General features: G+C 35.2%; 4 protein-coding genes across 7 annotated transcripts; 2 read left to right on the top strand and 2 right to left on the bottom strand.

The window, feature by feature from the left end:
- The first annotated feature begins 2,387 nt into the window (after positions 1-2,387).
- LOC137827801 (LOB domain-containing protein 38-like) lies at positions 2,388-4,132 on the top strand. 2 transcript variants are annotated; one of them, XM_068634127.1, is made up of 2 exons: positions 2,388-2,704; positions 3,511-4,132. In XM_068634127.1, exons 1-2 carry the CDS (start codon positions 2,521-2,523, stop codon positions 3,852-3,854), a joined length of 528 nt encoding a protein of 175 aa, XP_068490228.1. In that variant the 5' UTR covers positions 2,388-2,520; the 3' UTR covers positions 3,855-4,132. The 2 variants fall into 2 exon arrangements, with proteins under 2 accessions (XP_068490228.1, XP_068490227.1); XM_068634126.1 differs by having other exon boundaries at positions 2,495-2,704; positions 3,460-4,132.
- A 676-nt stretch (positions 4,133-4,808) lies between these two features.
- On the bottom strand, positions 4,809-7,370 carry LOC137827799 (pentatricopeptide repeat-containing protein At5g43790). Its single transcript, XM_068634119.1, has 2 exons — positions 5,498-7,370; positions 4,809-5,123 (listed from the first exon to the last, which is right to left on the bottom strand). The coding sequence occupies exons 1-2, from the start codon at positions 7,190-7,192 to the stop codon at positions 5,106-5,108; spliced, it is 1,713 nt and encodes a 570-aa protein (XP_068490220.1). The 5' UTR covers positions 7,193-7,370; the 3' UTR covers positions 4,809-5,105.
- Positions 7,371-8,000: 630 nt separating this feature from the next.
- LOC137828488 (mitotic checkpoint protein BUB3.1) lies at positions 8,001-11,641 on the top strand. Of its 2 annotated transcripts, none has more exons than XM_068635099.1 (9): positions 8,001-8,261; positions 8,372-8,502; positions 9,441-9,523; positions 9,631-9,897; positions 10,024-10,099; positions 10,265-10,345; positions 10,943-11,021; positions 11,113-11,213; positions 11,292-11,641. In XM_068635099.1, exons 1-9 carry the CDS (start codon positions 8,142-8,144, stop codon positions 11,377-11,379), a joined length of 1,026 nt encoding a protein of 341 aa, XP_068491200.1. In that variant the 5' UTR covers positions 8,001-8,141; the 3' UTR covers positions 11,380-11,641. The 2 variants fall into 2 exon arrangements, with proteins under 2 accessions (XP_068491200.1, XP_068491199.1); XM_068635098.1 differs by having other exon boundaries at positions 11,289-11,641.
- Positions 11,642-12,621: 980 nt separating this feature from the next.
- On the bottom strand, positions 12,622-17,687 carry LOC137828174 (QWRF motif-containing protein 2). 2 transcript variants are annotated; one of them, XM_068634636.1, is made up of 6 exons: positions 15,925-17,687; positions 14,924-15,043; positions 14,452-14,568; positions 14,272-14,361; positions 13,234-13,341; positions 12,622-13,149 (listed from the first exon to the last, which is right to left on the bottom strand). In XM_068634636.1, the coding sequence occupies exons 1-6, from the start codon at positions 17,317-17,319 to the stop codon at positions 13,069-13,071; spliced, it is 1,911 nt and encodes a 636-aa protein (XP_068490737.1). In that variant the 5' UTR covers positions 17,320-17,687; the 3' UTR covers positions 12,622-13,068. The 2 variants fall into 2 exon arrangements, with proteins under 2 accessions (XP_068490737.1, XP_068490736.1); XM_068634635.1 differs by having other exon boundaries at positions 13,234-13,344; positions 15,925-17,647.
- Positions 17,688-23,080: the final 5,393 nt, after the last annotated feature.

Genomic DNA, 23,080 nt, shown 5'->3' with positions numbered 1-23,080 from the left:
ATCCCAATATTATGACCACACTCCTTTTCTGAGTAACTTTTTCAAGGTAACTGATGGAATGAATGGATATTTACCACTTACCACTATAATCAAGTGTTATCCGTTACTGCCATGTGTTTTGCTGAAATACTGACAAGACCTCATGGTCTATTATTATTTCGTACCCAATATTTGAATAACTTTTGAGTTTGCTACCCAAGATTTGCGACTAGAAGTAGATTCGTCTGGTATTTAAAATAAAGCTATTATTTTGGGGGGATCTGAGAGGTTGGCAGATGACACATGCATTAACATTTTGTGGACCTGCAAACTTGTGATCCATTATTCTAGTTTGAAGTCAAACCAGTGTTTTTTGCATATAATTTAAAGTCCACTTGTGGAATCTTTAGAGATTCACTCTTATTTATTTCAATATGGAAGAAGGGAATTAGTGCTTGTAATCCACAGTGAGACTTCCAGCATATACTATTTCTTAAATCTTGAATATAAACAAAAAATACAAGCTGATTTTAAATATTTTATCATTTCATAAACTTTGTCAAAATGTCTTCATTTGATTGAGATGTATTTTAATGATTTGGTAGTAGTTTTAATGACTTTATTTTAAGAAGATCATAATAATAAGGGAGGGTTTAGAAAAAAAAAGTATAATTTTTAAATGGAATGATAAAATTAAATTAATCCAAGTGACATTAGGTGAGCTGTTTATCCAACATATATCAGAAGAAACAAACTTATTCCCCTAAAATCCACAGAAGCATGCTTTAAAATGCACGTCACAAACATTGAAAATTAATTGTAATCCGGCACCCATTAATCGCATAGCAATCTTTGAGGATTAGATTAGTAATAGTATATTAATAAAGTCAAGGTTACTCCTTAGGCCAGTTAATTGTGCCGCGGCAGCTAGTTTAATCAAACTCTAATAAATATTACTAATGCCACCAAATAGTTACTATGCTAAAGTGCCTTTTAATAACCTATCGTTTCTGTCACAAGTTGTGGTCAGCTTCATAAGCTATACTCCAAAACCTATAAAGCAAGATTCGTTTATTACAAAGGAGTGCCAAATGTTAAGATCAAAGCCGTAGGAATGGTTACTTGTTACACACAGAATATTGATCAAGATAAGAAAAATGAAAAAAAAACAGACATCATTGTGAAGAAAAGGTTATTTAATATTGTACACAAGTATGAAGTGTTGAATTGAAGGGATGGAGAAGGGCCTTCTTTCCAACTTCAGCTGATGGTAGATTCAACAAAAAAGGTCAAATTCATTGAGAGGTGCCTATAAGGAAGTAATAATAATATTGCCCAAATTCCATTTGTCTTCCTGATGCATTGAAGGGACATATCTACATAGCTTGTGTTTATGATGAAGATACACCAATACTAGTCCCTCTCTTTCACAAACTAGTTTTGAAATGTGTAGGGCCTAATCGAACCTAATTATTAGTATTAATAATATGCAGGGGATATAATGGGTCCTGCCCCTCAAATTAAATATCACAGCAATTTGGAACTATGGTGGAGTCCTTTAACCGCATAAGATGCATGTATATAAGGCCGAAGTCTTAGCTGCTAAAGATTAACCTAATTGGAATCCCATTCTCCACAGACATTAATTTTGTTGGGAAATACGCCAAACTCTTTTCATGTGGATGGAGATGTGGTCCATTTCGGATAAAGATGCCAATTGCCACGTATCCAACTTCTGACCATAACATCCAATGCCTATGTGTAGCTTTATACGCCAGCTTAATCATTATCATCCTTGTGGCAGGCATCATCAAACCTCACTCTACATTTTTAATCAATTGGAATCAAGCTCTATAGACGAACAAGCAAGTTTGAAAATCAAAATGTAAAAATGTCTTAAGTTACACCCTCACCTCACTAGCTAACTTTGAAAAGCACATGGGAAAGCGTTGAATAGGAGATAAATCTTGCAACATTGTCATATCATAGAATAAACTATAACCAATCACTATATTCAAGAGGATACCGGAGCTTCCATTCACATTGATCTGAATGGGGAATCAAGCAAGAACATGATGGTTGGAAAAATACATACGTTGATTGGAATCCAACTATGGAGAAATTCCAACATCTGCGGAGAACCTGAGCAGGCCGAGAGAACACCCGTTTCTTTGGAATACTATCTAGCCACGCATTGTTTCCACAAGACCCTACCCATTAGTAACTCAACCATGGTTGAATTTATATGATATAAAATTACCTACAAGTAACGTTATTCTAATATTATATACTATATTAATAAACAAATGTGAACAAGGTTGGTTGATTAATTGATGATGCATGCATGTTCCCACACTCACTTTATATATGCCCAACTCACCTTTCTTCTTCCATATATATAAAACCTGCATCTTTTCTGCTTCTGTAAGACTAGCAAGGTAGCTATCCATTTAATAAGATATATTATTCCTACACACTCACTGTCCCAGTCTAGTTGATTCATAGTAAGATTGTTGTAGAGTGGATCAAAAGAAGAAAAAGATGAGCTGCAATGGTTGTCGTGTTCTCAGAAAGGGTTGCAGTGAGAACTGCATGCTACGACATTGCCTACAATGGATAGAGAACCCACAAGCCCAAGCTCACGCCACCCTCTTTGTGGCCAAGTTCTTTGGCCGTGCTGCGCTCATGTCTTTCCTTTCCTCCGTACCTGCCAACCAAAGATCCGGTATGCAATGTAACCCTATCTATGCATGCATGAAAAACAGTTACCAAGGTATATATGGTATAAATGGGGATACATGATTTCTGTTCTTGTAATTTTCTTAGAAAATATCCAACAGTACAATCTTTTAAAAACTTAAAACAGGTTCAACAGTTATTTTACAATTCTTAAGTAAATTTATGAGTATTCTTACATAAGAACTAGTTCTTAAGGTTAAGAACCCCTAAGCAATTCCTACCAAAGATGTTTTTGCATCACTAATCTCAAATAGCTAGCTAAAGCTAGGAAGATATCATAATATTATAGGCCATCCAGTTCCACATAACCAATTGTTTTATCTTTTCTAAATAATCGGCACCACAGCCAGTGTCCAAATTGAAGTAATTTTACATAAGAAGTGCCATCAACATGTTTTCTTTTTAACATACAGTATGTTTAAATTTTTGAAAAACTCCAAAACTAGGAGAGGTAGTAATTAAATAAGAAGTAAGATAAAATGTGTATTCAAAATTAAAAGTGTGTTAAAGAGTAGTATTGCTCATGCTATTTATAAATATTTTAAATTACAATAACCATTTGTTAAACCTGGTTCCGTTAAATTAAGATGAGATATAGTTATACTTTCAGATGCAAGAAGTAAACAAATTCTTATGCACAATTTTCACTATAACTGCAGTATCTACTATAATAGACCATAGCATGATTGATGAGGAGCTGTAATTGTATGCAATTTATTTGACTTTGGGTGTGTTTTGAAGAAGTTGGGAGAAAAAGTTGTGACCTGTGGTGTGTGTATGTGGCACTGACAGCTTTGTTTCAGTCACTGCTTTATGAAGCAGTGGGGCGTACTATAAATCCAGTGAATGGAGCAGTGGGGCTGTTGTGGACTGGGAACTGGCAGCTGTGCCAAATGGGTGTGGAGAAAGTGCTCCGAGGTGGTGCTGAGTTGACCCCACTCCCTCACTTCTTGAGTAGTGCAGATGAACACCATGTAACTGAGAGAGTGATGGTTGGAGGTGGAATATTGTGTCACCAGGCAAAGAAGCAACGTGTGGGGACAACCTCTCAGGAATCAGAGACCTCCTATTTGGGACGTAAACCACAGGATTGTGCTCCTCAAAGTCAAAGAAACCTCCTTACACTATTCTTATGATACCTTATAATAGAGATATAAATAACCTTAACTGTGTTTGTGGGGATTGAAATGCTTTTATCAAGCTAATGTTAGTGGCATAATAAAAAAGATATCATATTATAACTAGAGATCGAGATCGGTTTCACCACTTTTGAAATGTTGTAACCTTGAATTGTGAAAAATATTAATTACTGAAATTTGAGTTATTAGTTTGCTCAAAGGAGTAAACTTATATTTAAAGTTTTACCTGCACTGTACTAAATAAGATGTATATTATGAAGAGAAAATTCCAACAACAACAATATCTATTGTAGTGTATAGTCTTTTTCTTATTTAAATCAATTCAAGTTTACATTTTAACATTATCAAATTTTTTAATAAAAACTTTAATATTATTTTACCAAAAATAATTTAATATTAGAAATAATATATAAATAAATACATGTTTAGTGCAATGTAAAACTAAACAAATTTAGACTTTAATATTTCGAAAATTAAATAAATAAAACACTTTGTTAGTTATTAAAGAAAAAAACTTCAAATCTTTGTACATTTGTAGGAAAAAGAGTGAATCCGCTTGAGTTTTTAAAAACAGTAGAATGGAAAAAAGATTATTCTTTTGATTTGGAAAAAAGATAAAGACTTTAGTTCTATTAAAAAACTGTACACTTTCAACCAATTGAAAAAAAAAAAATCAAAGATATATTTTTAAAACATATATTATAAAAAAATAAAATTCAACAAATTTATCATAGATTATAGATGACAATTTATTATTAGATGATAAAAGAAAGAAACTTTTACATTGTGTGTGCATTTTAGTTAAATTATTTTTTACATATGCAAAGAGTCAGAAAATAAATCCATATGAATCAGTGTAAAATTTTTATATTCAAACTTTGAAACTCTAACTTCAATTGCAGAAATGTAAGAATTCAGATTTTTCATTCGTTTGCTTAATTACATTTTTTTATCACAATTATATTATTTTAGTCTCACAGTCATCACTTAAAAGTCATGGTAAGAAATTTCACCTGATGGAGGGTTGAAATGAGAAAGACTATTGTGGAGTCCATCTTTGATGTGCACGGCCTTCTGAGACCTTGGTTGCATTGGTTGGAACTGCGATCACTGGTAGAGTTGCTAAAGTACAATACCAGAAAAGAAGCAATGCTGTACAACATAAATATTGACTCGTTGAGCACTCTTCATTAATCAATATAATGAAATCAGACATGATGCATTGGATGAGTTTTCCCAGATGGTATATCATCCCTTCCATGATAACTGTGAAAATATTGAACAAAGATGAGATGGACATGTGCTTTCCTATATCTTATTGAAATTAAGCTTCAGTTAATGAAATGTTAAGTATATATACTACAGAAATAAAGAACTCAAAATTAATTTTCAAACAAATTAAACTAATAGGAGCTTATGGAAGTTGTTCTCATGTCATCTGCTAAACAAAAAACTACACTCATTTCGGTGAATTTTTACATTAATGTAACAAATTGCAAGTTTCTTTCAGGTATATATTTTGTTGTAAGGTGAGCAAGGTATCACCAGTAGTCTAGACAAGAACAACTCCCGTCCTTAAAATGGTGAAACCGATTTCGATCTCTAACAATGATATCTCTTTTATATGCCATTGATATTACCTTGGTAATAGCATGGCAATCCCCACAAACTCTTAAGTTTTTTATAATTCTTATAGGCAAACTTGAAGGAGATGCTATTAGTGCAAACGCTATAGCTAGCCTTTCACTGTGGTAAGAAAGGACATCTTCCTTATCTTCTTCTTCTACATCAAGCAAAACTTCTGATGTTCTTGGTTTGTGACCATATTCTTGTAATCTTCTATTGATGTCCCCGATCTTCAAATATATTTCTTTTGAAAATGGATGAGCTTTGTCACCGGTGAGAAATTCATGCATGGCACCATTAATATCCACTATGCTAAATCCAGGCAACTTGTCAACACCACGATCTTTCATCTGCATCCTCACTCTCTTCACATCATTCCACCGACCAATGCTAGCATACATATTAGACATAAGCACATAGTTTCCACTTGTTTCTGGTTCTAGCTCTATTAAGTGTTTGAGAGCAGCTTCCCCCATCTCTATGTTGCCATGAAGTTTTGCTGCACCAAGTAAAGACCTCCACAAAATTGCATTCGGTTTCATGGGCATAGCTTGTAACCTCTCCTTTGCCTCCTTTAATCTCCCAGCTCGACCAAGAAGATCGATTAAGCATCCGTAATGCTCAAGTTTTGGCTCTATTCCGTGAACACCCTTCATGGACTCGAAAATTTCGAGGCCCTCCTCTACCAATCCACCATGAGAGCAGGCAAACATAGTAACTACAATAGTTGCATCACCAGGAACTAGGCCCTCAAGTTTCATCTTTCTATACAGTTCAAGTGCCTGACCCCCATGACCATGAACTGCAAACCCCCCAATCATGGCAGTGTAGCAAAACGTGTCCCTTTCAGACAGCTGATCAAACAATTGGCATGCTAGATTCAGACAGCCACATTTAGAATACATATCCACCAGCGCAGTTCCCACAAATCGATTCAGTTCAAGATTGTTCCTTAGCACATAACCATGTGCCCAAGCACCCTGACTCAGTGCACCCAAATTAGAACATGCACTGATCAATGCCACAAGTGTGACTTCATTAGGCTTTCTCTGAGACAACTGCATGTCCCTGAACAAATACAATGCCTCTAAGGACATATCAGCATCTTGAAAACTTGTTGAGTAACTAACATGACTTGCACTTTGTGCGTAGGCAGCCAACATTGTATTCCATGTGGCCAGGTCAGGTTCACTGATTTGACTGAACAAAAATCTAGACACACACAATTTTCCATATTTGGCATAGAAATTGAGCAATGAATTTTTTACAAAATGGTCATAAGGGGGTTGAAGGAATTTGAAAACATGGGCATGGAGGGGAGGACCATGTTGGAGCCAAGGACGAAAGCCACAAGCTTTGAAGAGGGAGGGAAAAGTGAAGCTATTGGGGTGAAGGGTCTTGTGGGTGAGAATCTGGTTATAAAGTGAGAAGGCTAGATGAATTTGGTGAGTGTGACGAGTGAATGAAGAAATGAGTGTATTGTAGAGGAAAACTGTTGGGCTTGGGATAGAGTTAAAGATGGTAATTGCATAGGTTGAGGAAAATTTGGAGGATGTGTTAAGAAGGTGACTTAGATAGTATGTCTGGAGTGAAAGACCAGTTGCTACCATTAGAGCATGGACTTGCTTAAGGGTGTTGAGGCTGTGACATTTTTGCAACTTCTGGAGAATTGGGTGGTTTGACATGAGAGTTTTGGATTTCATTTTCATCAAACCAACTTACAAAGAAACTATCAAAACCATGCAACGTTTATTTGCAGATTAGCATTATATTGAGGGATTGATAAAGGTGGATTTGGAAATGGAAAATTGAAGAGAAGACTAAAGGCACAACACAACACAAGGCTGATTCAATGAAATTATTGCTGTTTTGTGTTGATACTAATATAAGAATGAAGAATCAGAACAGGTTCAGAAAAATAAACCATAAATTATGGGCCGGGCCGAGTAGATGGGCTGCTGTTTCATTTATTATAAATTTTAGGGTGCTTCTTCTTGCACCTGCATAGCTTCTTTGGACACCCCATGTGTCAAATATACAAACTATTTTATTTTTAAAAAATGTATTTTGTAAAAATGTTATTTTTTCTATTTATGCCCTGGAATCTACAATCTGAAATAATTTTTTTTTTAAATTCAATTTTGAATTACAGAATTCGAAAGATATTTTCAAATCCAGTAATATTTTTGAATTGGATAATCCATAACACATTTTACTATAATATGTATCTCTTACTATAATATGTATTGTGGCCATGTTTAATTTTTAGAAATGCTGATATTTTGTTTTTGTTTTACATGGTTATAGGTAAGAAATTTTAGGATTTAGATTCTAATAATATGATTAAATTGAAAAAAATTGAATATTTTTGTAATATAATGAAACAAAAAAAATTGTTTCTTATTTGACAAAAAAAAAAACGGGTGAAAACAATCTGCATGATAAAAAAATTTAGAAGATAAAAAAAATCAGATTAAATTTGAAAAATATATATATAATTCAGGCAATGATTTACATTGAAAATGAGAAATGGAAAGGGAACGGTTTTGTTTTTTGAAATTTGATTAGGTCACCCGCTTCTCGCTGCGTTGGTCTATTCAATTTTGAATCTTCCCCTTCCCACCCCCAAAACTTTTCAAATTTCAACCAATCCCAGACATGGCATCTGCGGTTCCCGCCGCGACGGGGCGAGAGTTGTCGAATCCTCCATCGGACGGCATAACCAATCTCCGATTCTCAAACCACAGCGATAATCTCTTGGTCTCCTCATGGGACAAGGTATGTATGCTATGCATGCTCCACTTTCTCACTTCTCAATTACTTACTTCCTGTGTTATGTTATGTATGCTATCAATTTCATTACCTTCGTTGCTGTTTCTGCGCTTCAGAGTGTGCGCCTGTATGATGCCAGCGCCAATGTCTTGAGAGGAGAGTTCATGCACGCTGGTCCCGTTCTCGATTGCTGCTTCCACGACGATTCCTCCGGTTTCAGTGCCTCCGCCGACAACACTGTTAGACGGTCAGTCAGTCACTCACTCACTCTCTTCAAATTCGAATTTACCTACTTATGTTGTTGTTGAGTTTGTAACCTAGTTTTGTTGTTCCTTCTACCTGGTTACTAAATTTCATTTTTTTTTTCTTTCTTATATCCTGAAATTACATTACATCTCATTTTTCTTTTCTTTATATGATTACTTTGTTTACGATGCATTGATGTGAGTTATGCTAATCGCTTGCTCTCGATTTTTCTCTTCTCGTGACTCTCAATATCATTGGTTAGGTTTTTTTGAGTCCCGACTGTTGGCTTTAATGCTTCAAAAGATGAAGTGAAAATATGAATTGTGGGGTTGAGACTTGGTTTTATATTGTGAGGTCCAATATTTGGTAATGTTATGTTCGAAGTAAATTGCCCATGACATTGGAAATTACGTTTCTTTACTATTTACTTTGGAAGATCAGTTTTTTTGGAGAGATTAATATGCTTCACATTTAGTGGATCGTAAAAAATTTATATTTCGTGACTTTCCATACCGTTAGTTAGTTTTGAATTCCAACTATCCGTTTTGGGACTTCAGAAAATGAGATGAAGATTATTAGTTAGGTTCCAACCCCGCCGCAATTGTTTGTATATAAAACGACATTTTTAATCTTCTAAATTCCAAATTTTTGACAGTACGAAGTTCAAAATTAATTGTCAGTCAGTGACTTTTTAGAAGTTGCATCAAGAAAACACCCCTTGGGAGAGGCTTGTTTGTAGTTGCTGGTTACCACTTAATGGGATTGGTTTACACTTAGAATGGATTAAAATTTAGGACATTTAATCCCAATGATGGAGAGGGAAATGTAATTTCTAAAAAAGGGGAAATAAAGTGTATTTTGAACATTTCTAAGCGGAAAGATGACATTCATCTCTAAGTAGAGGGAAAGTAACTCATCATTTATCTTATCATGCTCCAGGCTTTTCTTCAGCTCCAATAAAGAGGATATTTTGGGGAGGCACGATGCACCTGTTCGTTGTGTTGAGTATTCGTATGCTGCAGGTCTCTTCTCTCTATCTCTATAATTCTGACCTCATTTCACCTGTGTTACAATGTCACTTTATTCATTACTCTAAAAGTATTTACCTGTATCTTTTCTGTCACTGTAGGCCAATTGATCACAGGTAGTTGGGACAAAACCCTGAAATGCTGGGACCCTAGAGGCGCCAGTGGGCAGGAGCGCACACTAGTTGGGACATATCCGCAACCTGAGCGTGTGTACTCTCTCTCACTGGTTGGACATCGCCTGGTTGTAGCAACAGCTGGAAGACATGTTAATATCTATGATTTGAGAAACATGTCTCAACCTGAGCAAAAGAGAGAATCTTCATTAAAATATCAAACCAGATGTGTTCGCTGTTACCCTAATGGAACAGGTGAACTTTAATTGGTGGCTACAATTCTCACTCGTTTATATTTCTGAAGATGACACACTGATTTCTTTTGTTTCTTAGCCAAGATAGTTGTTACCCTTCGTACTCAAATATAACTGCTTTGTGCAGGATATGCACTTAGTTCTGTTGAGGGCCGGGTTGCAATGGAATTCTTTGACCTCTCAGAAGCTAGCCAAGCAAAAAAGTATCCATTTCTCTACACGTCTATGTTCTCCCTTTCTAATACTAATGTTATGTGATTATTTTGAACTTCATGTCCACATAGATGATAGTATTTCAGTGCATATGGAAAACAGTATATCTTCACTAACTTCTAGCTATTAATGAAATCTGCCTAACCTTCATGCAGATATGCTTTCAAGTGTCACAGAAAATCGGAAGCTGGAAGGGACATAGTCTATCCTGTAAATGCAATTGCATTCCACCCCATGTGAGTGCTCTGTCACCTGGATTTTATCATCTCCATGAATTGCGACACTTTAACAAGTATTTTAAATTGCTTGCTTAGTTGTTTCTCTAGGATTTACAGTGTCAATAGCTGTAGCATGTATCATTCAAGGATCCTGTTGAGAAACAGAAATAAAAATAAAAATTACATTAAAAAAATTCTTAATGGCTCCGTTGCGACTTGGAGGTCATAATTTTAAATATTGAGAAACAGTATTTCCACTTGTGGAATTTTAGCTAGTTTGCACACATCTATCCCCCAGGACTTTACTAGGTGGGGGAACCTTAGAGTCACCATTTTTATATTAAGACAAAATTCTTGTTTAGTTATTTTTCATTTTAAGTAGATGGAATTGATTTCTTCACATGTAGTTTGATCATAATACATGTGGTAGATGAAAGTTCTGTTTCCTTTCTTTCATATCCTTAGAATTTCAAGAGCTCCAAAGATGAAATGTTGTGACACCCGTTTGATGGAGTTTGGAATTAAATGTTGTCGTCATCTACGCATATTAGGATTATCAACTCATATGTTGACTTAGTCGTTATTTTGACGAACACCTTATAAAAATGTCTGCAGATATGGCACATTTGCCACGGGAGGTTGTGATGGGTATGTTAACGTATGGGACGGAAACAATAAGAAGAGGCTATACCAGGTTTTATTCCTTTTTGCTTTGGGTAAATTGAGTGACCAAATTTTCTTGATGTAATTAATGAAGTTACTAAATTGCCGTTTTCTCTTCCTAGTACTCAAAATATCCAACTAGCGTTGCCGCACTCTCGTTTAGCAGAGATGGACGCTTGTTGGCTGTTGCCTCAAGTTACACATTCGAAGAAGGACCTAAAAGGTATGTTCTGTATCTAATTATCTGTATCTCTTATACGAGCTAGTTTTAAGTAACTTTGTTCATTACATTTTACAGCAACAACGAACCAGATGCTATTTTCGTTCGTAGTGTAAACGAGATTGAGGTGAAGCCAAAGCCCAAAGTCTATCCCAATCCTCCAGCGTGATTCCTGATGGCCATTTTGAAAAGAAGAATTTCTTCGGTTTTTTTTTTCATTTCTACTGTTGCACTTCTTCCAAGTAAACACCAAAAACTAAATGTAAAATGTTGTGAAACGCTAGCTTATTGTTGGGTACAGGTCACTGTCAATATGCTTTCCTATTGATATGTCTTTATTCCCGTTAAAAGTAAATGGAAATTGATAAACACCCTTAAGTCGGCTCAGGTGCAAAATATGAATTTGAGTGTGCAGGTTTGTTCTCTAACAATGGACTTTGCTACTTTTCATTTTTTTATTCCCTCCTTTTTTCTTGGTATATCTACTGCAGTCTTTCTTGAATGATAAAAATAAAATAAAATGACCCTGACTAGTCAAACATAAATGTTGTACTTCCCCCTCAATTTTCGGCACAGCATTAAAAAGAAACTTGTACAAAAGTCAACGTGTATTGTTGATCAACTAACTAATGGAATCCAGTTAATCCTTTACAACTCAAGATTAGATAGGGAGGGACACAGATGTATCCAATCGATTGCGAACAAATAGTAGCAAAATAGTTAGTCCAGCAGCAACGAGTGCTCTTGATCTAGTTGGCAAATTTGAAAAACACAATCTTTATAAAGTTAATAATGCAAACGTATGGAGAAATTTTATGAGTTACTGAAAAAAAACATGGATACAAGTTTAGCAGGACGTGGCACATTAAAAAGGACAACGTTAGTGAAGCCGCAATTGTGGCAGGTAATAGGGCTCATATTGCTTTGTGGTTGGAGTGCATTCCTGTTTTTCTTCTTTTTCAATCCCAAATACCAGTCCTCACGCTAACTGTTTACGATTGCTTAAAAATCGTCTCTTTGATTTTGGTGATAACGACTTCTATCTACAAAGACTTGTAATTTATAAACTAGGTTCATTGCTCAATATTGCTTCCAAACAAAGTTATCTTTGCAATAGTTACACATTTTTGTAGTTTTCATTCTTTTTTCTTCCAGAGTAGGGGAAACATCGTACCGAACTCCGTATATTTTCAATTCAGAAACACAAACTTTTGTACATGAAAATTAAACAATTGTCCCAGAAGTTTTAATTTGATTATGGTACGTTTCTTAAACGGAAGGTTCTGAGTTGCATCTTTGCTATGCTGTCATGATTGCATTTCACTTCAAACACAACGAATATTATAGACAACTTCAAACATATGTTCTACTACCAGAACCAGTTAGCAATTTGACAGTCCAAGACGAATAATTGTTCTGATGATATGCAAAAATCATGTCTCTGATTGCTAAAACTAAAGTGACAAAATACAGTTAAGACATATACCAGGGATTCAAATGAAGATCTAAGCAGCAAACTACCTAATAAACAATGATTAGTTGATTACATATAGATATATACATAGCCACCCGCTTTTCCTCAAATGACAAGGTAATTGTATACAGCTAGCTAACTAGTGAGCGAAAAGCCACCACTTTTCCTTTGTAAATTGTAATATTCAGACACAAAGATATACTACACACGACATACAAGACCACAACAGGTTTCAAAAATGTCAAATGAACACCAAAAGCTAGCTATTAACTCCATTCCATTCTTCCATTCTTATTACCTTCTGTGTTATATCTCCACCCCGTGGAAAATAAAAGGCTGGGAGTAGTGTTAGCATTAAGAGTGAGCAGTCAAATAAGATCAGTTCTACACACGTGTTGTCAGGCAGCTGGAAGTTGGCGCACGAGAAAGTTGTAAGGTATGTGTTCTTAAGCTACAATCCTTGACCTGCCAGATTTATTAGATTCAAAATAGCAATAAGCATTGATACAGCATATCAGTATTAGATAGCTTCAAGCAAACATGATTTACCTGCATGGCTGCTAACGAGGACAAAAACTCCTTGCAATGTTCAAGCAAAAACCTTTCTTTTGAGGTCACCTTTAGGATTTCCGCCACCAAGCAATTAGTTTCTTCCACCTGCTAGAAACTCAATGTGTTCAGATATACCACCAGAAGTGCGAACAAATGCTTATCTTTAACCCAAATGCCAATTCCCCCCAAGCAGTTGCCTTCCGTGGAACTAAATGAGCAAGTCAGCGATTGGTCTAGAGCAGCAGTAATGTGAATTAAACAAAGGTTTCATGGGGTTCTAGTGAGTGTTTTTGCTACAATTTGGTTGTTGTATAGAGCTAAATGGTGTTTAATGGACCATGTAACTCACCCCACCTAGTGAGCTTAGATGTTACATTTAATCTGTCCCTTTCATCATATTAGATGAAAAAATTACTGCAGAAAGCAAAATAATATGATGGTTGCAAAAATGAACCCATGCAATAATGCCTAGGAATAGAGCACCTATGTTATTAGCCAAGAAATTCAGTAAAGAATGTGAAAATTCAAAACAGGTTAAAAAAATGCAACTGTCAAGCGTCAAGCCACAAAGGAATTCCATAACATTCTCTTTATTTAATAACACTTCTGTTCTGAACATTCAATTGGCACTACTCAAAAGGAGGTAGAGCTTAAAATAAGCAAAATAGACATTGACATGCAACAAACAGCAGCACATCAAATACTGACAATACAAAAATATGGATAGCTAATAACCCAAACAATAGTAAGTGGTATGTATTGAAAAGTTTCGGTCAACCAAGTGATAATAGTTAAATTTAATATTTGTTCCGAAAAAAAAGTTCAAAGAATATTTATAACGAAAAAAGAGCTTCAATTGTCTTGACACAATGTGACTAATGACTGAAACAATCAAAGTATTACTTCAAACACAAATACCAATTATCAAACAGAAGTCAGAAAAATAAATTATAGATATATGGTTTTCACGCAGACATTGCACATCTAAACTGACAATTAAAATAAAGAAACATACAGAAGATATTAAAAATTCACCTTTGAAGAAAGAGAGTATATTGAGGATGCCATTGCCTGCATCACATCAACTGCTGACCCCAAAGCATCCTTTAGATTTGGTACATCAGCCTGATAAACAATAACAGTTTAAAATTTGATAGTCTATTTTTAAAATAGTGCAAAGTGTCCAAAAAAGCAAAAAAGAAAAGTAGCACATACAATTGCTTTCTCAACAACTGGAAGACGGAGTGTACTGGCCTTCAAAGCTTCAGTTGCTCCAAGCAAAGAACTGGAGTGATCTCTATCTAGAAGGGCCCATTCCTCCAAATAAGAGATCTATACCCAAGCAAAATACACTTTGATTATGACTAACAGTAATGATGATGATGATAGAAGTAGCTGACTAATTGACGTGATGAATGCTGATTATGACTATCAACTCAAGTAAAAATAACGTTTAATTCTTACAAGATATGCTTCGAAGTAACAATATTAAATTGCTAAAATATTATCAAATAGTCAACTTTGCATCAAGTTATAAACAGGTCAGGAACTTCAACAGCAAGCAATTATTTCTAACCAAAAAGCAGTACAGATTAAAATGTGAATTTTATCAAGCTAATAACCTTCCACCAAGTTACATTCAATGCACAAGAGGCATTACTTTAAAATTGAAAACGCTGAATCATACCTGTCCTTTAAGGATGGAAGTTAACTTCAACTTTTGCCTCAGTAATACAAGCTTGATTCTTTTAAGTATGACTGAATGCCGGAGTTCTGAAATTGTTACCCATGCATTCCACAAATGTCTCTGCCATAATTAAAATAATTTATTAGGTTAAACTATAGTTATTAGGGGGTGAAGTATTGTAATTGTTATCACCAAAAAGCATAGGCATTGTCATCCTAAACATAGTGGGAGTAGCACATTTCACAAAACAATAAATTAAATGTGCATGTACAGATCTACATACAGAAAATACAACTTATGGATATGTGTGACTGCCTCTCATCATGATAAAGATTTCAGAACATTAATCATGAATGAAATTGTTGAATGTCACTAAGACCTATATATTTCTGGGGACTATAAATTGATGTAAGAAAGATAAAGTGGTGTCAACTTCATTATATACCTGACTCGAAGATCAACAAGATATTAGGTCAAGCTATGGTACCAAGAGTCTTATTCTTCCACCAACTACTTTTATTTTGTGTACATATACTTAAGTGTATGAGTATTCAAGACCCTCTTTATCCCTGCATGTTATATGTTCTTTTGGTTCACATAGATAGAAGGTTCAAGAGTTTACAGTTCCATTTGAATCACTCCTAAACTTCAACTTGTAACAAATTGCCACCCTCTTGGTCAATCAGCATTTTGAAACCTAGCACATTTCCTTGAAAATGAGGTGTTACATTGATCTTTATGAACTTAGCAGCCTAAACTTCTAGCACAGTACATCTCAAATATAGTTTTCTAACGCATTCCTAAGCACATTCTATTCTATTGAGTGTTACAAGTGTGCCCTGTTAATCTGAATCACTCCACAAAACACTCTACAATATACAAGCACTAAACAACACAATTACCATAATAACTAACAATTAGACACATTATTGTCAAAAACAGATAACAGCAACCATAATACTTACTAAATATGGCATGCCTTAATACACATTTAACCATACCTCAGCATTTAGTTTCTGCACCATAAATGTAGCATCCGCCCTTGCATTCACGAACCGCCACTGCACATACCGGTTATACAGAAGCCTTAACGTATGTGCATCAAATATCCGATCTTCCCCAATCTTCCCTCTCCGCACATCAGCGGAGAAGCTAAGAATGGATGGTGAGTTACCCGAACCACTATTGATGGAGCTGGCAACTGTGCTTCTCACCCTACCAGGACTAGGCATCCCTCTTGACGGAGAGGATCCTGCCCAAAGCTTACTCGGCGAAGCAGGCCGAGCATTCACACTCCCCCTGACAGGAGAAGCCACAGTTCGTGGCGACAACATAGGACCATCACTGTTATACCTTTTCAACTGAGCATTTTTGTTTGGCACCCCAATCCTAGAAGCAGGGCTGGTGGACAGGGGCGAACCAGGGTCCTGCAGGCGGCGAAGCCGACTATTAGTTTCCTGCCAAAACCTGGCAGACACAACAATGCCACGAGGCTCCTTAGGGCCCTTGACAGACCCAGAAGAATCATGTGCTCCGGAAGTGCTTCCAGAAGAAACACTATCAGTATCAGAAGCAGTGAGATCACAAGACATTGAAGACTTACTCACCAAATTCCCACCACCACCATCATTATTATTATGATTATTAGCATTAGTAATAGAATTATTATTAGCATTACTATTACCCTTCAACAACTCAGCTTTCCCCAAATCCAAACTCAACCCTCCTAGCCCATCCAAAGAAGCTCTTCTCTTTTCACCTTCCACCACCATTGACTTCTGCAAAGCCCTCACCACTTTCCCAAACCCATTCCCAACAACCTTCTTCTTATCACTGATATCCACACTCTTGGAAAGATGATCCGCTTGCCTGGTCCTCGCCGGCCACCGATGCTGATCCGCCGGCCTTGAATTCTCCCCCTTCACTGGCGTGGCCCTCCGTCGTTCCGGCGTGGCGGCCTTCCGCGGCGGAGGGGTGGCGGCGGTGGCTTTGGTCTTGCTAATGGGCAGCGAAAAGGCCTCTCCTTGAAAGGAAACCGACAGGCTCCGAGTGGAAGTCACCAGAAGCTTCGCCGCCTCGGGAAGCGGAGTTGCGGGACGCGGGCGGCGGCGGTCCACCGATTGGGAACGCTTTGGGACCAAAGGGGTGGAGGAATTGGTGGAATGAGAGAGGAGAGGGGAAGGGAATCGACGAGAAGAAGAACTTGTGGTTGATGTTGAGGTTGAAGTTGTCGTTGTTGTTGTGGTTGTGGTTGAAGAAGGCGAGGGTGAAGGAGAGTGCGACATGTACCTTGAAGAAACTTGCCTACCCTTTGGTCTTCTGGGTATTGTGCCATTGTTGTTGTTGTTGTCTTTCTCAGAAGAGGTCAATGGGTCTTCCGAAATGGCAGCCACCATTTCCGAAAGCTTAGAACCTTCCCTCACATTGCCTCTCTGATGAGGGTTTTCCTTTTCTCTTTCCCCCAAAGCTCAAATCTTGACCCTGTTCTCGACCCTGCAGATCAGTGGGTGTGGTTCAGATTCAGCATTTGGGAGGAACAGTGAGTGAGTGAGAGAAATAGCGATGCAGGGTGTGGGATTTTGGAGAGAAAGAGAAAGAGAAAGAGAAAGGGAAGTAGGTGTTAATTAAAAAAGAGAAAACAAAAATAAAAATAGAAATACAAAAGAGTCTGTAATATAATGTGTAGAGTGAGTGAGTCTTTGGTTTTCGGTTTTGCTTTGCTTCAATCTTTGGAGAAACGTTATGTGTTGTTAATGTTAATGTTAATGTTAATAACCCTTAATTATTCCCAACTTTCTTGTTTATTGCTTCTTCTTTTTTCTCTCTCAAAATTCCTTTACCTTCTTTCCTTACACAATATGCCATTTTATTCTTAGTGTGTAACCTAATAATGCCATGCGTTTACTTGCAAGGAAGGAAAAAATAAATAATATATAGATATATATATATATATATAAAAGGAAGGGGAAATTTAGAAGAAAATGAAAATGCTACTATCACTTTTTTATACATAAACCATGTTAGGGAAAAGTGCTAATATAATGAAGGAAAAAAGTTTCATATTTAAAATTTCTTACAAGTTCAAGTTTAGTTCATTGTAAAAGTGAAATCCAGATGTTTTTCTTTCTCTTATTGGATGGATTTGGTTTTGATTTAGTGCTAATAGGTATTTTAAAATGAAGTAAAATGTGAAAATATAAATAAATTTTTTGAAAAATTAAAATTATAAGATGGATGTACATTATACTTCATGAAAAATACAATATTTTTAACTATAAAAATGTATATTCGAAACTATTGTACTTGTATATACAATATTCCTCTTCTTTTGAATTTTATTAATTTTAGTTGTTATATTTTTAAAACAAAACAATTTACTACACACATACCAAAAAAAATCATGAAAATATGTTTCCTTTTAATGTTAAATTTTGTTCGAAAATTTTACATGGTTATTTTTTATTAAATTATTTCAAAAAAAAAATCCATTAATTTTTAAACTTTTTCTTTAGATCAAAGTTATTTTATTATTATATATTAAATCAAGTTCTTACTTTGAGACATACTTAACTTTTTGGTAAGGAGAATCGCATGTCTTCCTTTAAATTCAAACTCTTTTAAGATAACAATATACTTTTCTATGTAGTGAAATTCCTATAAGTTTAAACATTTAAAAAGTTAAGAATAACACACAAATCATTCTTTAAGGGAGAATTAGCTAAAAAGTTGTCACACTCAAGAAAACGTAGTTTAATTTAATATGTATAAGTAGAGTATTCTTAATGCCATCATTTTTGTGTGTTGTCAAATTATTGAAAGAAATTAATAACAATTATATGATTACGTTACTTTATACCAACACATAATTTAAGAGTAATTAAAAAATAAACCTTCTTTTGGTAACTAATTATAGATTTCATAAATTCTAGCCATAACTGGAGTTTTTCACCAATTAGATTACAAGGGTTAGTGGCCATCCCTTTCATAAACTGATATTGCATCAATTTATGCTCTCTTCAAACATTCAAAATCCTTCTTATTTTCATGGAATTCTCTGTTCAGTTAGTAACTTGGCATTTCACAATATTTGGTAGGAGAGATTTGAAAACAAAGAAAGCAAGTTGGCCACACTTTTACACTTCAATTAAACTTAAATACATTACATATTTCATTTTCTTTTAATTATTTTCTGCTTACCAAACATGACACTAATGTTGTTCCCTTCAAGTTTTCTGCTAAGCCATTGTCATGAATGATACTTTTCCACAGCTACAACTACATGAACAAGGAAAAACCAACAGTTCCACTTATTTATATACACACACATTATTTCCACTATTTCCTTCTTATTCTTCTTGATAATATTGTGAATTAAGCACTAATTGTGTAGGTAGCTTCCAAAATTAGTGAGTCACAAGATTCAAGCCACAGCTACAGACATTGTTTTGATTTAGCTATTTCTGCCATGAGGACTAGAGGGTTGTCTTTTTCATGTCGTTGTGAAACATTAATTTTGATTATAACTGAGGTATAATATGGAGTAAACTGTTTGATTTGTTATACAAGAATAGAAGAAGGGCTTCACCATATGTTTATTATGTGATGTTTTTGTGTTTTCACGTGTGTATATTATGTGTATATAATATGATAATGCGTATATAGAGTAAGATTTGGCAGAGGTATGACGTGAGATAGATAGATAGATAGGTAGATCACTTCATTGGGAAAGAGATGAATGAGCTAACCATAATGAAAGGAGCTCTAAATCAAATACAGTGGTTGATGCTATCAGTGAAATGCCCAAAAAGCTTAGGCATTATCAACCAGAAAGGCAATGTTGCCTAATTGTGATTTTTGCAAGCTAAGCTATAATCAATTTATTATTATAACTAGATTAAGATGCCACATCCCTTTCTGTCCCTCTCCATCTACGCCATTCATTGCAACCATTGAACGCATCTCATTATTTCTTAATATCAACATCCTCCACTTTCTTCTTTCTTCTCTCCAACCTTTGGTTTTCCTCTACCCTCTCTATCTTCTCCTGCATTTCATTCATTTTGGTCACTGATATCTTCATTCAGATCAAAAATACATGTGCATCTTCCCAGTGTGCTTGTTTCTTGTTTGATCTCAAAGCATCTTCTGTTTTTAAAAATAGTTAAGATGGTGTCTATTTCCTAGGTTGAGCTAAGGAGTTAAGCAATTAAAGCAGTATATTTTGTGAAACTTGTAAGGAATAATGGTTTATTTGATAAAACAAAGTATTAACCTCCTGATTAGTTTTGCATATAATTCCAAATCTTGACTAGTATTGAAGCAACCCTTTCCTTTCCTTTATAGTCAAATTTTACACACAAATTCTCTTCTTTTCATTTATGAGAAAAATGTGTTTCATATTGTGATAATGTGGCGTCACAGGCATTTTTCCTATACCTAGAGACATCTCTATCCAAAATAGTTTCCAGGTGATCCTATAAACAATATAACTTACAACAAACTTGGAACATGGGATTGGTTGAATTCTTCTTTGTTTTCCTGTTAACTAATAATTAGTTAGATGTTAGACCAACATGATTATCAACCCCAACTAGCTACTTCAATGGAGAAGGACACTGATTGCTCAGTCCTGAGTTTCTTACTTATTTTTTGCTGCAGATTGCTCATTGCCAAATAATACTGACTATATATAAAACTATAGGTTCATATTCATAATTGTGAATAATTCTAGATGAATCTCTCAGTTCAGTTAACATTCATTGATTTATTGATTGGTTGTAATTCCCATTTAGCATTAGAAAACACTCAAAACAGAAGATATGGTTATGCTATTTGATTAACGAATCCCTGCCAAATGTATCATGGAATGATGAGACAGGCATAATTCTTTGAAGGCATGTAACTTAAGTTACACTCAATGGAATAATTGGATAAAAAGTAAACACACACTCAAAGATGTCCGTTTATAGGTATTAATTAACTTTGCTTCGGAAGTGATTATAGGCTTAAGGAAATAATTCTTCCTCTGTCCCATAGCTTTCCAACTTTGCTTCTTCTTTCCAGCTCAACCCCACCAAGGAAAGTGTGTGATTATTTTATCAATGGTAGAGAAGGAAACAATGTGATAAGCAACTTTGGGGCTCAAAGTTGGTGTACATTTTGGCGGCTATTCTGCATGCTCAAAAATGTGGTAATTATTATATTAAGCTGGGGTTAATAACACTTGAAGCCAAAGATTGTAGATTCCTATAATTGATTTGTTGAGTTAATTCTTTGAGTACTTGCAAAAGAACCTAATTCAATGGAAAATCCTATTTTATGGCTTAAGATTTTGGTTTTCATTTCTGGTTTGGAGGATGACTACATTTGACATCCCAATCAAAACAAAAAGATAAGTAACTTAAACATTTTGTACCACCCTACCCTAATATAGGTAAAATTGAATACTCTTAGAGACTAAGTTTCTATAAAAATCATTTATTTTCATAATACATCTTACTAATTAAAAAAGCAAAAACTCCAAGAGATCACCCCCTTGTAACTGTCTATCACCTTCTCTCTTTCTTAATTATGTTGTGGAATGGTTTGTTAACAACTCTGATTTTGCATAATTTTGCCTAGAGAAGATTTAATGGAGTAATCTCAGACTAACTCAATGTAGACATGTTGGAAATGTTTAAGCAATCAATAGAAAGAGGCTTATATCACCCTCTTCTTTTCCTATCTTAAAGCAGACTTGGTGCAAACAAATTACTGGACCATTACGAAGGCAGCATAAAATTCAGTGAAAAGTTCAATCATCATAATCTGTGAACAGTCCAATTTTTGTTAGGACAAAGAGATACCGAAAATGACAGCTTACTTGTATAACGAAATATTCTTTTCAAAAGTTCTGCACTATACATATACCATTTAAGAGGTCACCTCTTGCACGGTCACTACTTGCTTCTCATGATGTATGTGTATTCAATCCTTCTACTTTGATTTCTTCAACAGAGTATGAACACTTTTCCAACAACACAATAAGTATGGATTTAAATCATCTGCATTTTTATTCAAGTACTACAAACTCTGGTTTTCTCCCTAACTCATGTGCTTAAGCTATGTTTGAAAGCCTCGATACAACACCATACGTAGTGGAACTCATTTTGAGGATAAGATCTTCCTTTAAAACATTTTCGTATGATACAATAAGTTGGTTAGCAGTGGTCCCTCTGCACAAGCTAACTCTCCAAGCTCCCGAATTAGGTGATTCGCAGAGTGGAAAGTGTTTCTTTTTTCCCTTATATTATTTAGGATAAGGACAACTGTAATCTGTTAAAATTTGAGTTTAATTTCAATATATTATCTATATTCACTTAAAAATATTGATATGACATATTATGAAAATTTTACAATAGTACATATACCATTTGTTTCTATAGATTTAACCACTTCACCACATATTATCTTCTTTGCAACGTCTTACCAGTAAAAAAGTATAGCTCATGCCACTCTTGTCTTTTCTGGATCACTCTACCTTAACGGATCCTTATCCTTTGCAATTTGTTTAAAGTTGCAGGTTTCCATCAATATCTGAAGTTGTTAACAGATACTTCATATTGAAATTTTATAAAGCAACATAACATAATTTCCACACTTCTGGTTTCAACCTATTATTCTAGGGGATATTTCTTAAACCTACGCAATCAACTATTCTATTGATATTAGTTACAACGTAGTGATGATTGGGAACATTAAGAAAACATGTACTCCTGATGTTGGGTGTCTGCACAGTAAAAGTTATGATGGAGATGGATAAGGTGGAAAAGCAGAAATGAAAAACTATTGTAGAATGGCAGGTGAGGTTATCATGCATGAAAAGAACAATAATACAAAAAAGTAAGATGCTGAGTTGCCTTCAAGAAGAAGGAAATTGGAACTCTGCATTTAGTAGTTGGTACAACTTATAAAGCAGGTAACTTAAACGTTCATGTGCTTTCACTCTCTCTGACTGTCAGTGGGTCGTACCCTATGAAGCCAACAAGTTCATTAAAACCACGGCAACGGGCTACACTTATAACCAGTTGATACCAATTTTTTTCTGACCTTACTCATTTCAATCATGCTTCCACTAATCATTAATAACTTCCTTTGTTGAGATTACTACATGCAAAT

The sequence above is a fragment of the Phaseolus vulgaris genome, chromosome 7 (assembly GCF_000499845.2).
Source record: "Phaseolus vulgaris cultivar G19833 chromosome 7, P. vulgaris v2.0, whole genome shotgun sequence".
NCBI classification, from domain to species: Eukaryota; Viridiplantae; Streptophyta; class Magnoliopsida; order Fabales; family Fabaceae; genus Phaseolus; species Phaseolus vulgaris.
Note: the sequence above shows the minus strand (reverse complement) of the source record. Positions and strands in the feature narration are given on the sequence as shown.

What these genes read in the sequence shown, in the direction of transcription:
- LOC137827801 (XM_068634126.1), top strand. Translation starts at nt 2,521, where the DNA reads ATGAGCTGCAATGGTTGTCGTGTTCTCAGAAAGGGTTGCAGTGAGAAC. An exon ending in ACCTGCCAACCAAAGATCCG is followed by an intron (nt 2,705 to 3,459) that starts GTATGCAATGTA and finishes TGTGTTTTGAAG; the next exon opens with AAGTTGGGAGAAAAAGTTGT.
- LOC137827799 (XM_068634119.1), bottom strand. Translation starts at nt 7,192, where the DNA reads ATGAAAATGAAATCCAAAACTCTCATGTCAAACCACCCAATTCTCCAG.
- LOC137828488 (XM_068635098.1), top strand. Translation starts at nt 8,142, where the DNA reads ATGGCATCTGCGGTTCCCGCCGCGACGGGGCGAGAGTTGTCGAATCCT. An exon ending in CTGTTACCCTAATGGAACAG is followed by an intron (nt 9,898 to 10,023) that starts GTGAACTTTAAT and finishes TGCTTTGTGCAG; the next exon opens with GATATGCACTTAGTTCTGTT. An exon ending in ATAAGAAGAGGCTATACCAG is followed by an intron (nt 11,022 to 11,112) that starts GTTTTATTCCTT and finishes TTCTCTTCCTAG; the next exon opens with TACTCAAAATATCCAACTAG.
- LOC137828174 (XM_068634635.1), bottom strand. Translation starts at nt 17,319, where the DNA reads ATGGTGGCTGCCATTTCGGAAGACCCATTGACCTCTTCTGAGAAAGAC. An exon ending in CAGTTGTTGAGAAAGCAATT is followed by an intron (nt 14,362 to 14,451) that starts GTATGTGCTACT and finishes ATTGTTTATCAG; the next exon opens with GCTGATGTACCAAATCTAAA. An exon ending in CCTCGTTAGCAGCCATGCAG is followed by an intron (nt 13,150 to 13,233) that starts GTAAATCATGTT and finishes TAAATCTGGCAG; the next exon opens with GTCAAGGATTGTAGCTTAAG.